Raw genomic sequence first — 15,487 nt, forward strand, 5'->3', positions numbered from 1 at the left:
AGTCCTAATTTACTGGAGGAAGCTTTCTCCACGGTGGCAGCACTTTGCTGTATGTTAGAATCCTAGAGCCCCATTTTAACTGGAAAGGAGCTCTGGAGGTCCTGAAGTCAAACATGATAAAGGTACTTGGGCATGTGTCCAGCTGAACCTTGAGCAGTCCTAAGATGGCAATTCCACAGCCCCTCTGTGGATTTCCCAGTGGTGAATTCTTCCCCCAAATGCTGGAATTTCTCATGTTTCTGCTTGCCTATTACCTCTTGTCTTATACATGTGCACCTTTGAGGATTATCTGCCTCACTCTCCTCTCTATCCTTTGACCAGGTGCCTGTAGCTGGGGAGCAATAAGGACTCCCTGAGCCTCCTCTGCTATGGGCTCCCCAGTTCCCTGAGTATTTCACACATGATAGAGAGCAGCCTCACAAGGACCTTGTCTGGCTCCTTCAGCACCTTTGGATGCCTCCAATCTCATGGATTCACTTATCTCCAAATCAGTTAAGGGATTCCTTCCCTTTATCTCTTTACAGCAAGAATTTACAGCTTCACTCCCACAGTGTGTGCTAGGAGGCTTAGGGACTTGGAACCCACAGGACAAGCCATTACATGGAAAAGCAAAGTGCTCTTTTCTATTATTTTTAAATGCCTTCCACAGAAGATACTTGGGAATCTTTCCCATCCCTACTTTTCCAGATCATATCTTCACCTCTGTGTGCACTTTTCTTTCACCAGTGCTGGTAACCATCCCAATACTGTGAGAATTTCTTGTCTGAGACCAGTCAGATAAGGCAAGGGAAACAGGTCTGCCATTCTTGCAGAAACTCAGGTTGGCTAGGTTGCACCTACGTAGCCCTTTTTTCTGTGGGATATTCACAGGTGAGCATCCACTGCTCTATAATGCTGAATTAAGGAAATACAAAGGTAGCCTTTATCCTACTGAAGCATCCTTCTCCCTCCAGACTTTCCATTATGCAAAGGTCTTTATGTGATCTGAGCTATTATTTTGTAAAAAAAAAAAAAAAAAAAGTAATGGTACTTTCTGGTGTGAAAAATATCAAGTAGTACGTTACTGATGCTAGAAAAATGTTTGTTAGGTTTCCTAATGTAATTAATCTCTTTGATCTCACAAATGGTACGTGTACTGTTTTACTCTCAGAAAAGCAGAAACAATGTTGGTCTGACATCTGAAAACGAGTATAAGATGAAATCTTTGTCTTATTCTGTTCTTATACTTGCACTGCTACCTTTTTGTCTTGTGTACTTGTCATAGCACTTGAACAACCTATATTTCTTCTTGTTTACCTGTTTTTCTTCTGTTTGCTTCATGGTTTAATGTAACTGCCCACACCAACACAAGGTAGTCATGAAATTCAGAACATCAGTTACAAAGTTCTCAGATAACTTCTAACTGCTTTTTTATATAAGGTGGGTATATATTAAACTGCCTTAGAAATTGTTATCCACTACTGCTTAATTTCTCTGGTTTTCTTTATCAAGATTTCTAAGAGACAGGGAAAGTTACATTAAAAAAATGTTCCAGTATACATGAAAATTGTGTAAGTATCTGCTAGTTTTAGCAACTCTCTTGTGCAATCAGCTTCTCTAGCCCCAAATGCTCTTTTTTCTTCAGAACTCATTAGTCACCTAACTTGGTAAAGTTTTAACTGGTTTGGAAAGATGCCATAGCACAGCAAAGTTCGTGGTGAGTATATTTTACTCTCACTAAAATATTTGCACAGCACTTGAGCAAGATTACAGCACAGGACATCAGCAGAGGGGACGCTTTCCCCCTGCTCTATTTTGTTCTCTGCTGCAGCTTACATTTTGACTCCAGAAGTGGACTCACTTTCCCTGAGAGTGAGTTGGCACTGTAACCTTCCTGCCTGTGGCTGGGTGCTGTTCTGAGAGTGGACAGCAGGGTTTGTGGAGAGCTCCTTTACCTGGCAGTCGAATGGGAGAAGGAGTAACTTTACCAGCTGGGAGGTGCTGTGTCACCAAACAGAGCCATGTCAGACACCTGCCTTTTGAAATGTCATGAGGACCCATAAACTACTTGCAGCTGTCCCAGGGACACTCCTGAACTATGTAATTTTTAAATACCAGTACTGTTGACAGAAAAGGAACACTTTGTAATTTGAGAGGTTTAGGCTTCCTCCTAAAAATCTCCTAAGTCAATGATTTTTTTCATGAAACTGCATTGTTTAGCTTCAGTTACATTCATTACTATATTTCTATCTTCACAAAATGCAATTCAAAGTTTTTGAATATATCTAATGTTTTTTGCAAAATTATTTTCTCTGTGAAATGCAGTCTTTCACTGAAAACTTAGTTGTATAACTATAGAAAAGCATAATTTCTAAAATTCTATGAATAATGCAGCAATGATTCAGACAGATTTTCAACTCTATAACGGCTGATCAGAGTTTAGATAGACCTGTCTTCTAATACTGCAATAATAAGCAGATAAGCACAGGGACCAATCAATGTTTTCCAAATCTGGGGATCAGTATGTAATATGTAGTTTAGGTACTGGGAAGGTTTTTGGTATGCATGATGAAAAAAAATCCTCGTGCTGCCAGTTTCTCCTATCAGTTTAATACTCTACTCAGATTATAAGATGTTTAAAATCCAAAATGTAGAAAATGTCTTGCTGAAATTAGGGTTGGAATTCAGAATATGTGAAGAAAAGGCCTTTTTGGCTGCCCTTAGATTTCTAATTCTGTAGCAATGCCCTGAAGTGTGGTGGCTTGAACAGACTATTTATGAATCAGGTATTTTGTGCCTATTCCAACACACACAGAACTGCACCAATAGTACAGGTGATACTTGGGGTTATGATGCAGCTTTGTCTCAAAGGTCTCTTTGCCATTCTGTCCTGAAAGCTCAGACATGCGGTGAAGGTTTTGAAGGAATCCTGTGTTGGGTAGGATAATTTGATTCCACCTCTTTGGGACAGCTACTACTGGAAAGTTTCTTTACAGTAAAAATAGCTATAGTCAGGGTAGATTCCCAAGTTTATCTCTTTAGCTTGAGATGAAGAGACCTTTTTTTTCCTGCTGGCATCTGCTCTGCTATAATATTTTATAAATATCAAGAAACATTTTCTTGTTGCTTGTGTAAGTAATGTTTAGCAGAAGGTAATTATTTTCTTGTTTTCTTTGCAGAGTAGCTCAAAATGATTGTTTGAAAAACCTCTTTTAGACAGTGATTAGCTGAAATGACTCCATGTTGTTCTATATCTACACATCTTTCCACCACGAATTAGTTACTTTTCTAATAGCTGATGTAATTCAGTGGGATTGACTGGCAAATGCTCTGTCATAGCTAGATCTCCTATTGTTTGGCATTCCATATTCTTTCTTTCTGTAGGTATATGCACATGCCAATTACTTGGCAGTTAGAGTTTTGTTTTTTTTTTAGAGTTAACCACAGCTTTTGTGTTCAAATGACTTCTTACCACTTCCTCTTCTGTACGTGATTATCAAAAGTATAACACCTCCTAAAGGATTAATTGAATACCTCCACAGTGTGATAAAATAAGCAATGGCCTCTGATAAAAGGAGCACAACTAGTCTGGAATATCTATATTTATTCTACAGCTGTTTATTATGCACTGTGGGGGCAGTCTTGCCTTTTTGACATTGTTAGATATCAATCTTGTGTTATTATGAAGTACATCATCATCCTTGTGATTCTCTGTGGCAATTTCAATCCCTCTTATTTCAATGCTGATGGCAGTTCTAGATCAGTTTCCTCTCTTTGCAGGAATCAGTGTATTAGTTTTATAGCCAAGTTGTTTCCTAAGGAGTTTCTAAAAGCTGCTATTTGTTTCATGCTTCATACTCCTCAATTACAATTGATTTCAATTACATTGATTTCAATACTGGTTTGCTAATTCATTCCAAATAAAGAAATTAAAAGTCATTAAGCCTTAAAAAATCTGTAATCTTTATTCTCTTCAGCTATGCTGATTGCCCTCTGACACTGTATGAGTTATGTGCAATTGCTGTTTTCAGAAAATTTAGTCCAATTGTCATGGTTCTCTATAGTAATCTTTTCTTCCCTGAAGCACTACAATTAAATACTAAAAAATTGTAAAAGAATCACTTTTAAAGGGAAGCAGGACTGAAGAAAATCTCAAAACTGTTTTGTAGCTACCATTCTTTGCTCATTCTACATCTGTTTTTTCCCAGAGTGTGAAACAGTTATCTTTTAGTTTAAATTACCAGTGAATTTCTGCTGACCAGTTTAAACATACCTGGAGAAAAATGTAGATGCCAACTGAGTGTCTGTCTTACAAAGCAGGTCAAGATGTTTACTTACCCTGCCTTGAACCACTCTCTTCATTTCATTCACTGACATGCAACACACTTGCTATGGAATGTTTGGTTTCTTCTTGATTGTCTGCTGTCTGTTTTCAAACTTTGGTTCTAAAACCTCTTTCCAGGTCCAGCTGCTCAAGACACACTATCTCATTCTGTTCTTCTACCTATGATGCAGTAGCAAGTTTTCATCTGCAGTTCTTTTTGTTCAGATTATCCATAACATGTCTCGTGTATTATGTATCTTGGCAAATATTCATTTTTTGCTGTCTCTCCATCTCCTAGATTTTGTCAGATTGTTTGATTTCCTGAATTAAGTGAATGATTCCATGATTCTAACTTGAGTGTAAGATCATATTCAAAGTGAACTTAGAGATGTGCTTAACAGGGCACCTGGACATCTTAATTCTGTGAGCTGCAGTGAGGTCCAGTGTGGGTGCAGGTTTCAGAGATCTACCTTAATCCACCTGACTTGGCACTGAACTCGTCTGTGAACACTCACACACGGTTGTGACAGACCTTTGGTGCTGGTTGCTTCTAGTAAAGGGCAGTACTGGACAATCAAATGTGATAAGGTCTTAATGTGTCATGGGTAGGTTTGCAAATATATATCGATTTGTGCTCTGAGGTTTTCAGCTAATTTGCTTGCAAGCCTTAGTGGGTATTTGTTTTCATTTTTAGCTGGCTTAAAGCTTTGATAAATCTGACACCATGTTCATTACAAATATGATAGGCCATGCACACAGCAAACAAATAAAAGGCTCTTTTTCTCCTTGCTAGACTTCAAGTTGGTACTTGAAGGACACATAAATGAATATACATATTTTAGTGATTATATAAACAAGCCTGAAATACAGTGAATCAGATGCAGGGAAAAATATTAAAGTAAAAATAAAGGGGAAAATGTTCCCTATTTGGTCTCCTTATATAGGTCATCTAAGTAAGCACTGTTAATATATCAATCTCAGCTCCTTTGCCTACTTAATTGAGTCAATGCCAATACACTGTGTAGACCATATGCATAACTTTTTAGAGTTGCTATTCCTCAATTATGTAACTGTACTAATTTTGTTATTATATTCTGTGGAGAATCTGAAAATCCAAGATTATTGTAACATCAATATTTTGCCATTGTCAGATTGCTGGAGATGTATGTATTTAAATAAAATCCATGAACTTTAATAAGACCAAATATTTTTTCCTCTGCTGTGCTCCCTATTGATTAATAATTCAGATATTTGCACATTACAAGCAAGCTGGAAACTCTGCTTGTGCAAAAGAGGATTGCACATCACAAATGAAAATATAATAGAAAATGGGGAAGGCAAAAGGAGGCATTGAGAACACTGACTAGCAAACCTTTCCTTTTCTGCAGGGGTGGAATTTGAGTGATGTAATCTCTCTACTGTCTTAGGTTCTGTTCACAAAGCACCATGTAGCACTTGAGTCCCCTGGCAGGCGCTTCTTCAGTGGTTTAAGTCTGTTATTTACAATGCTGTTGAACCCTGTCTTACCCAGCAAATAAATGCAATGCTTTACCTACTTAAAATTAAATGTTTATTAGTGCTTGGTAGAGTGGGGCCAGGACATACAGCATGCAAATCTAATACCTGCTGCCACTAATTACAATAAATTTATCTTATCTTTTTTGAGGATTGGTGTTTTGTTTTCCTTGTTTTCAGATTTCTTAATTGGTTCATGACTCTCCCGCGGTTCTACCGCAGGGAGGTTTTGTTGTCGTGTTTGGAGCCAAGGGTATTAGTTTGACAAGTCACCCTGCAGGTCTCTTGATACTTCCTCATTTTCCATGTGTCATGAATCAGATGTTTTAAGGATTAATTTCAAACAAAACAGCATATTTAATTTCCCTTCAGGAGCAGAGGATGTCTTTAAAATAAAGCTCTTATTTTCCTCATCAAAACCTGCGTAATCCCTTTCCTCTTCTTATAGCTAATTAACTGGTGTAGCTGCAAGATTTTCCAGGTTTCAAGGTAAGTTGTTTTCATTGCAATGGTGTGATTTTATCATAACTGTAAAGATCTGTCAGTAGTCAATATTGAATAGGCAATCTGATTTCTTTACTGTGCATGTATTTTAAAATTATTTCTTTGCATTGATATTTCTACTGGAGTGAATTACTTCTAGATGAAGGAAAAGGATCTTAGTTTAAATTTTCATTACGTGTATCTTCTTATCTGAGGATTAAGTGTCACTGTGAGAGTTTTATCACCATAATTAAGGGTGAAGAAGTTAATGATTCCTGTTTTAATGTATCTCCATATGGGCTAATAGAAGTATGTGTTGACTTTAGTATGGAAATTTTAAACTGCAATCTAAAAAGAATAGAAAAAACAGGACAAAGGGCAAAAAAGCCTTTTTTTTTTAATGAGGAAGATGGACTGTAACAACAACTTGCTGGGACCGTAGCACAAATAACGGGTTAGGTAGGGCAAGAACAGAAAACTCGCTCAAGAACAGGAAATGGAAAGAGGAACACTGTGAAGGATAATTCTGCATTTCAGATGCTAGCCCTCTTGACTGGCCTTGCTTTCTAGAGTAGCTGCTCACATTTGAGTATTCTGTATCTTCTTTTGACCTGCTTGCACTGTGGGGACAGAGGTCAGTATTCCCGAGCAGGTCGGGCGGGCTGGGATTCCTGCGCTGGCCCCTCATTGCTCCGTGCAGGCTGCATGGCTCCAGCAGCACGCTCCTGTCCTTGGGGCCCTGGACCACTCCTGCAGCAGGGCTGTGGAGGCACTGCCTTGGCTCTGCTGTTCTCAGCCTCATGCCTGCCCTCCACTCAGCCAGAGGAAGGATGTAGGCTCAGCTACTTCATTCTCTGAGCATTATTCACAGAAGCTAAAAGGAGGAAAGGTCTCTCCTTTCCCAGTCTTTCCACGAGGAATTTTTGTTTGTGTTTTCCAGACAACTTAAAAATCCTTCTTTTGTTTTAGATGGTTTATTTCTCTCTCCCTAGGGACCTACAGGACACATTTTGGCAAATTTCTTATTTTCAAATGCCTTATCTATCTGGTTTTTGTTTCCTGCTTTTTCTCTAATTTTCAGAGATACAATTTCATCCTTTGGTGTCTTCTCTGGGGGCTTGTTGTATTAATTCTCAGAATAAACCTTTGGGGCAAAGGCTGCTGTGTTTCTTTTGCTTAAGCCGTGCCGGGTGCTTTTGCTGTCACAGTTTCTGTTGTGGTAGTGGCAGGGTCCTTCAGGGAGCAGAGGTTTTACAATTTTCCTTTGTGGAGTTCTGGTGACGTTAGCAGGTGTATCTCCGTTTACAGGAATACTGTTTGGGAAGTTTGTTCCTTCCTTCCTGAAGGATATTGCTTTCTCATTAGTTTTCTCCAGTAAATCAAAGCAATGTATCTTCAACTACTGAAATCCTTCTGAGGGAGAGGGAACAGCTTGCAAACACCACTTTTTTTTCATTGTAGGATTGGACAACAAGAGCTGGAAATACTTTATGAGGCCCTTAAAATTCCCCTCTGTCCCTGGAGGTTTATGTGGTTTCTATAAATACTTAATTTCTTTACTTTGCTTCAGATATTTGGCAGTTAAAAGGCAGGGAAGAGCCCAGATTAGTGTGAGATGTTCTTAATAATTATTCCATGGAAGGATATTTATATTTATACTCTTTCTTACAAACTTTGGTTGGACTGCATGCAAAACAGGAGTGGAAAGTTTGGAAGACTTTAAGTGGTTTGGAGGTACTATTGCTGCCTTTGACCAAATAAATGCCTTACAGTTTTTGAAAATTCATGTTTTCATTTCTTCATTTTTGTCTCTGATGCTGTTTGAAAATTATAAGTGATTTCACTCATCCAGTGACTGTTTTTCAGAAATTATTAGTGACTTTTATGGGACTGACTCTTAAACGTCTGAGTCAGGAGGAACTCAGTGAAAGTCAGGGAATTAATAGCAGCTTAAAGTTGTGTATGTCTTAAATCCATGGAAGCAAATGAAATGTACTGTTTAATTATCCACCTGAAATAAGTGTGCAAAAGATGGAACTCAAACTGGTTTATAACTCTCATAGGGTGTAATTTATCTCTATAATGTGCATAAAAGGTACCATAGAGAAAGAAAATTGATTAGGAAATTCTGAAACATTAAGATTATTTCAAAGCTGTGAACTCCTTTTTTATTTTTCTGTGAGAGCCTAAGTACTTAGTAATTACTTAGCAATATCCATTTCTGCCAATTGCATCAGACAGGAGCGCTCATTATCTCACTTCATCGCAAAATTTAACACAGATAAAGCTGTTTAGTTAAAGCCAGACTGAAATATTCCTCCCTCACCCTTATGCTCCTTGCAGTCACCTTTTGAGGATGCTCAGCCTCACTTTTCCAGTGTGGATCCAAAGCTCCTTGTCCCAACTGGCAGTGGCACCAGTAGCTGACAAAGCTGTCACCTTTACTCCCTCTTGGCCCTCTCCTCTTGCCTGGCTTCTTGCACTGCTCTTAGTCTGATTGAAACAAACATGATCACTGAGACAAGTCTGGAGATATGTGATTATTTGGCTGCTGCTTCAGAAATGAAGGTTTTTACTCACCAGACAAGACAGGTGCTATTTTCAGAGCAGAAGAGCACTCTGCAAACCCAAGTCTGTGACTGAGCAGGCAGCAAGGAACTCCCCTCCTCTGCCCTCTCCAAGCCCCGGCTTTGGCTGTACAGATAGGTCCTCAGGTTTGCACTTGGAAGGCAGAGCAGGCAATCTGCTGCATGTGCTGATTAGTCCTCAACCCTTTTGCAGTTTGTATGGACTTAATTGTTTTTTGCTGGCAGATACACACAGTTCAGCATCAGATCTTACACACACATGCTGCTGTCCCGGAGGATTCGCAGAGCGGGCTGTCTTGCAGCTGCTGCATTTTCCACCAGTTAAATTGACAGCTACCTACTGTGTGGAGTTGCTAGGAGAAGGTGAACAGTCATCATTACAGCATATTCCTTCAATAACAACCTGTAGAGCTCACTCATTTCTCTTCTGCAGGGATTTAAATGTGTCTCTGTTACTGACTTAGCATTTGTATAGTCATATTTTTGTTGACAGGCTGGTAGATATTTATTCAGTAAGAAACAATTCAGGATCAACTAAAGAGAGGAAAGCTCTGGCATTTGAACATACTCTCTTTTTGTAGGGTGATGTGGCTGATACTGGCATCTACCATCTGCTTTCCTATTGCAGCCTGTTTCTCCAACCTGCAAAGCAGAAACCAGCCTTTCTTTCCTTCTGGATTGTTAAAGCCATTCACATTTATCCTGCATGGCAATGAATTATAGTCCATTTTAAGGAACCTTTTGTGCTTCTGTGTGTATTCCTACAGCAGAGAAAGTGCATGAGAAAGGAGCTTGAGCAGTCAGTAGTATAAGTAGCTGGCTCTCCCGTATGGATTAGACTCGTGAGGTCAGAGGAGCTGTGTGTACTTGCTCTGTGCTTGGGGGGGAAGAGTGGATTTGTCTGTCAAAGTGAATAGTGATTCAGGCAGGATCGTCCCTCAGCTGTTGTAATTCTGATGTGTTTTGCTATGACAGCAGCCACTGTCTAACATGCGTGGATCTTCTGAAATTTGTAGTGGACTAAGGACTGCTTTTACTTGCTGCTGAGGCTGACTGTAACTGTATCGCTGTAGGACAATAACCATGGGGGCTCGAGCGACAGAAACAACTCGGGAACTGGAAAGCGCCGCTGTACAGTACCAAATAGGAGGACATACAGAGAAAATGTGGCAACGACTCAAAGGAATGTGAGTAGCTTTTCTCCTTGGCTTTTGTTCTGTTCCTTAGGAAAGATAATTTTCTTCTGTTTGTTAAAATGTCTAATTAGCAAACGGGAGAGTTATCTTGAAGCTGTGAACAGGATTTGCTCCCACAATACAGTACATAATTCTGGTTTATGATGGTACTTAGATTAATGCTAGACTCTTTATTAGGTTCACACATCTCATTTAAAAGATGTGTAATAAGTGAGACTTATTATCCAAATTGAAATGCAGGTAAGTCCTTCCAAGTTACTACTTCCATATCTGTGCTATGATTTTTTAAATGTTATCTTCAGAATCAGCAATTCAGGAGCTGTTTTTTTATTGCTGTCAGTATGTTTGGGTAAGTATATGATTGCAATTGTATAGGAAATACTAATACTTTGCCTCTAAGACTGAAGGTAAAGAAGTCTATATTAAAAGATGCTTAGCTATTAGGAAGCTGCTATGTCTCTTTTTTGTCAATTATTTTGGTGTTCAATAATGCTAGAAACTAGTCAAAGGAGTATTTGGGGGGACCATTATGTACCTGCTGTGTCTAATGCACTGCTCTCAAAAGTAATTTTCATGTAGACTTTCGGTGCAAATGATTGGTAAATAAACATCTGCAACCTGTCAGAGAGAAACTCTATCAAACTAGTGCATCCTAAACCCCTCAAATGCCAACATCTCCTTTTCAGTATTTGCCAGGGTTTTGATCTTTTTGATGTCAGGATGTTACAAAGAAATACGTTACACTTGTTGAAGCAAAGAAATAGCAGTGTTGTTTTTGCTGGAAAGATTTGTAATCATGGGTTTCTAAAGGTATTCCACAGATGCTAATTAGTGCCTCAGCTGCTGAAGGCAAACAGGTTATTTAAAGTGTGGAGGGTTAGATGCATTGTCTATGGCACTGCCAGTTTCCCCTGTGCATTGGGTAGAGACTCAAACTGGCCGTGGGGAAGGGGATTTCCACCATCTGCTTTCTTTAAAGAGAAATTGGCTTGCTTGATTGGAAAGTCACTTTTCAAGTGCGGCTAGGGATTTATCATAACTTCTCTGTAACATGTTTTTGAATATTTCCTCTGAATCCTATCGTCACTCTGTTTAAGATAATGCACTTTGGGAAAAATGTCCCCATAAAATCTCCAAAGTGCACGCAGCAGGGCAAATATTTTGATTATTTGATGATGTCACACATTTTGTCCTTGAGCTTCTGCTACCAGAGACCTCCATCAATTTGTGCAGATTTCCATTTGTGTAGGGTCTTAGCTGGTGCTATTGTTCTGTAAGTTCTCTCTTACCACTAGATGCTTTGGTTGAAATGTTTCCTTTCAGCTGCCTCTGGAGTGGTACCATTAAGCAAACTAATGCAAATAACTAAACATTGGTGACACTTGGCACAAGAGCTCCAGGAAATAAAGTTCATGCTTCTTTAAGACTGGTTAAAATGATACTTGGAGTTTGTGGTGTATCAATACAAAATGGAGCTTAAGTGTTCAGAAACCATGCACCTTTCACAGGTCGGTGCCAACCTCATGAATGTTGTGACAAGATGATGCTAAAATAATTTTATTTAAAAAACCAAGGTTATATTATTAGATATGTGCTCAGATGAGTGTTTTTCAGACTTACCAATGGTTTCATTTTAATTATTCACTAGTCAATTTTAAATCACTGACTGGTCATTATATGAACACTGTATGGGGGAAATTTCAGAGTAGCTATCAGGGCTCACTTTGTAGTATAAGCATCAGTCATTAAGAAGAAGGATTTATTTTGTTGATGAACAAATATCAAAGTAGAAGCATGTTTCTATGTGCAGGTGAGAGGGACAGATAAGTTGGACTGCCAGATAATCTGACTTGGGAAGAATTCTTTTTATAAACAGTGAGGAGAACTGCTTCATCTTAGAGATGGGAACTGTTAATGAAACTACGTATGAGGCCAAATTATGGACGTTTTAAAGTAGTGTGCAGTGGTATATTTACACTGAAGTCAAAACTTCATGGTTTCAATTAGGAAGCTGAATCTGTTCTTGCTGATAGAGACCTACATAATTTTCATGTGATTTCAATACAGTTTTACAGTATTTTGCCAGTCAAGAGTGCTGATTATCTTCTTGCAAGCAGGTCATTGTTTCTGGAAGAACGTTGGATTCCACTTAGGTAACTATCAGAATCGTGTTCAAAAGCTGTACAATAGACCCTTACTTAAAATCACCTTTAATTGTCTGTAATGTTTCATCTTTTTTTCATAATAGACTTTTAATTAGGAATTTGGCAGCAGAAGTCCACTTAACCTTGCATGTCTTGGGGTATTTTTGTTGTTGGCTTGTTGGGTTTTTTTTCGCTTATTTTTGTGATATAGAGACCATTCTAGGAGATAAGTGAGTTGAATTCACCTACAGCTAAATGAAAATCCTTATGTGAATGCCCAATAAGAAAAGCTCTCTACTGTGAAAGCTTGAATAGCAGGGCTTTTTTATAGGTTTTCTATTCTATAGGCTTTCATAGATCTTGCTAACCTAAGTGTTGCAATAAAGGCTGGGATGTTTGGAATAAAATTAAAATGATATATAACTTTTATGGGGTTTATGGTGCTTTATAGCCAAGCTCTTACTTCTGTATGGCAAGTAAAAATCCCACTCTGTTTTCCTTACACTGGAATTGCAGCAGTGCTGCAACCAAGGACATTTTCTGGCAGAGAGGATATTAATTTGAATTTCATAACTAGATCCTTAGCATTGGTGCTGCTTTTATTGATGCCTGAATGTATGAAACACAAGCTCAGTGAAACAAGATGTGAGAAAATGAGTCATGTGAATTTCTGTCTTGACTGTAGCTTCTGGTTTTTGAATTAAGATATTTTGAGTATGTAGACTGCAAGCTTCTAATATTTTGTAGTTCATAGTGAAAACAAAAACAAATAACAAGGAACAGATAAATAACTCATATAATAATGTGGCTTTTATAATTCTCTGTTATGCAGAAGAATAAAAACAAAAGCCATTCAAGCCACTGCAGGAATTCCAACTGCCTGACCAAGGGGGAGTGTTGTATATACCTCCCACTTCAAAAAACACCTTGTCACAGCCCAGCCAAGGGGCTCTTTTCCAGCCAGTTTAAATGCCACCGATTACACCCTTTCTCCCACAACCTTTCATTCTCTATTGGATGGAATCTTACTTTAGACAGTAAGTAAGTCTCCAGCCTAAATGTATTATGGTGTCAGTAGATCCAGATGATTTGCTGTCTTGGAGAGTTTGTTGATAGAGCATGGTAGGGAGTTCAGAAAGAAAAGCAGCTTTTAAAAAGCATTTTGATTTGGAATGCAGAGCACCAGGTTTAAAGCAGAGGTCTTTATGCTTCCTGGCCTTGCAGTGTTTGGTATTCTCCTTAATCTGCACGTGAACTCTGCATTGTTCCTCACTGTGTGAAATCGTGTGCTGTCTGTTTAAGGTCTATTTTGTCTTTTGCCACTTCACTCAATGTCAACCCAGAACAGCCACACACACCCCCACCCCCCATCCCATCTTATTTTGCAAGTAGACATCTTAGACACCTTTGCAAGTAGCTTCTACTGTCCTCATTGCTGCTGAACGTAGTATTAGGGGGAGGTTCCCTTTCTGAGCTTTGTATTCATTTGTGAGTAAACAACTTGATTTTCATAAATATCTGTATTTGCTAGAACTGATTGTAATTGGCCAGAAAAATGTCTGAATGGGAAAAGTTAAAGTCCAAGGTTCCAGGAACCTGGAGACTTGAAATTCACGTGTGGTTGGTATAGACTACTTTATGAAATTGTTACTGCTTTAAAATGAGAACATGTTATTGGCATCACTGGCTAAAACTAATTTGGGCTAACATGTATGGCAAAAGGGATTTGGAAAACAATCATAAGCTTCTTTCCTTACTTTCTTCCCTTTATTTTTCCCATGTTCTTCATGAGACCCCAATTTCTGCAGGAAGGAGAGACTAAACTGTTTTAGGCACTGAAGGGACTGACATGTGCACCCAGTTTGTTGATCCTGCAGTGCTGCAGTGACAAATTGCATGCATACACATTTTGTAGAGACAAAAAGGGGCCTCAGTCACTAATTTGGGAAAATTTGGCGTGATGTCAAAGAAAGCAGAAAAATGGCTTCCTGTGCACTTGCTGAATTATCAGAAGATAGACTTCTTTTAAAGGCATTGAATAAAATCCCGATTAGCAGCCTAGTTAGGTCTACAACAGACTAGAATGGGTAATTTTATTTAGAGGACAGTCACTAGGTCCATGGATATTGGTGGAAGAGTGTTAGAACAGTTTCTAGAACCAGAAATGATGGAAGTCTTTCCTCTATTTTTCCAAGTCTCTTGTTTACATTTTATTTTATACTGTATTTAATATTTGCTTATTGCCCTTTTTTCTATGGTCTATTTGTCTCAACTATGGTAGTTCAGTAAAGCTTAACTGAAGAGATTATCAAAACAGAACATATTATGATATAAAGATTTATAAATTTGTGAGTACTGAACAAACAAAAAGAGGACAGGAGATAGAATTACAGGTGGATACCTGTGGCAAAAAGTAGCCAGACAGATTGTTACTTACTGCTGACTACACCAGGAACAAATAGTTATATACTTCAAGCAGTTTTTACTTGTAATGTTGCCTATTTTTACTTTCTTGTAATGTGAAAACTTTCCTATAACGTCACAAGCTCTTAAAATTAATCAAAATGAGAGGTATTTCTAATGGTACTTAAAGTAAAATTTAAGTTGATTTCAGAAATGCTCTGAACAGAAAATGGAAAGTATTGGATAATGTACCTATTGATTGATATGCTTCTCATTAGTGCTGTAATTACAGTAAGAATAGTTTCATTATAAATTGTCAACAGCTTCTTTTGCTTTTGAAACCAAAGTCTGTTTCTGCACCTGAGTAGTCAGGTAAACAATTTATAATTATAACTTTGTAGCTTGTAAATATGTATCTAATTAAATGTATAATGTGACAAATTTCAAATTTTCAATAAGTCTAGATTTTTAGCTAATTAACATTAGCAATTTAAAGAACTTTTTAATCCAGTCATATTATTTTACTGTTATAAAGGTATTTCCATTATTATCATATAGATAATAGGCATATAATTAATTTTCAGGTTCATATTAACTTTTTCTTGCAATTTCTGGCATGTACCCCTGCCGTGGATGGATTAGGATAAATGCTGATCCTCCAGTTTGCTGTGGGTAGGTGAATTGCTGTGCTTATAGAAAGCTGTACCAGGAATGACTGCAAATTGAAGGAGTGGTGCACAAACCATAATTTGCCTATGATACCAGTAAGAACAGTAGCAGGGTGTTTAAAGGTGTCTCAGTCACTGAATAATACAATAAAATGCTGAGATTCCCCATCAGAGCTTTCAATGAACA

General features: G+C 38.2%; 1 protein-coding gene across 4 annotated transcripts in view; it reads left to right on the forward strand.

Moving 5' to 3' along the window:
• The window catches only part of PDE1A (phosphodiesterase 1A), a 201,936-nt gene that overhangs the window by 47,254 nt on the left and 139,195 nt on the right, over positions 1 to 15,487 (forward strand). For all 4 annotated transcript variants that reach the window (XR_010080762.1, XR_010080763.1, XM_063400399.1 and 1 more), the window contains exon 2: positions 9,963 to 10,076. Coding sequence is in view for 2 of the 4 variants with exons in the window: in XM_063400399.1 (XP_063256469.1) it covers positions 9,963 to 10,076 (114 nt within the window). In the remaining 2 variants the exon portion in view is untranslated. The remainder of the gene's footprint in view (positions 1 to 9,962; positions 10,077 to 15,487) is intronic.

Source organism: Prinia subflava, chromosome 6, assembly GCF_021018805.1.
Source record: "Prinia subflava isolate CZ2003 ecotype Zambia chromosome 6, Cam_Psub_1.2, whole genome shotgun sequence".
Taxonomy (NCBI): domain Eukaryota; kingdom Metazoa; phylum Chordata; class Aves; order Passeriformes; family Cisticolidae; genus Prinia; species Prinia subflava.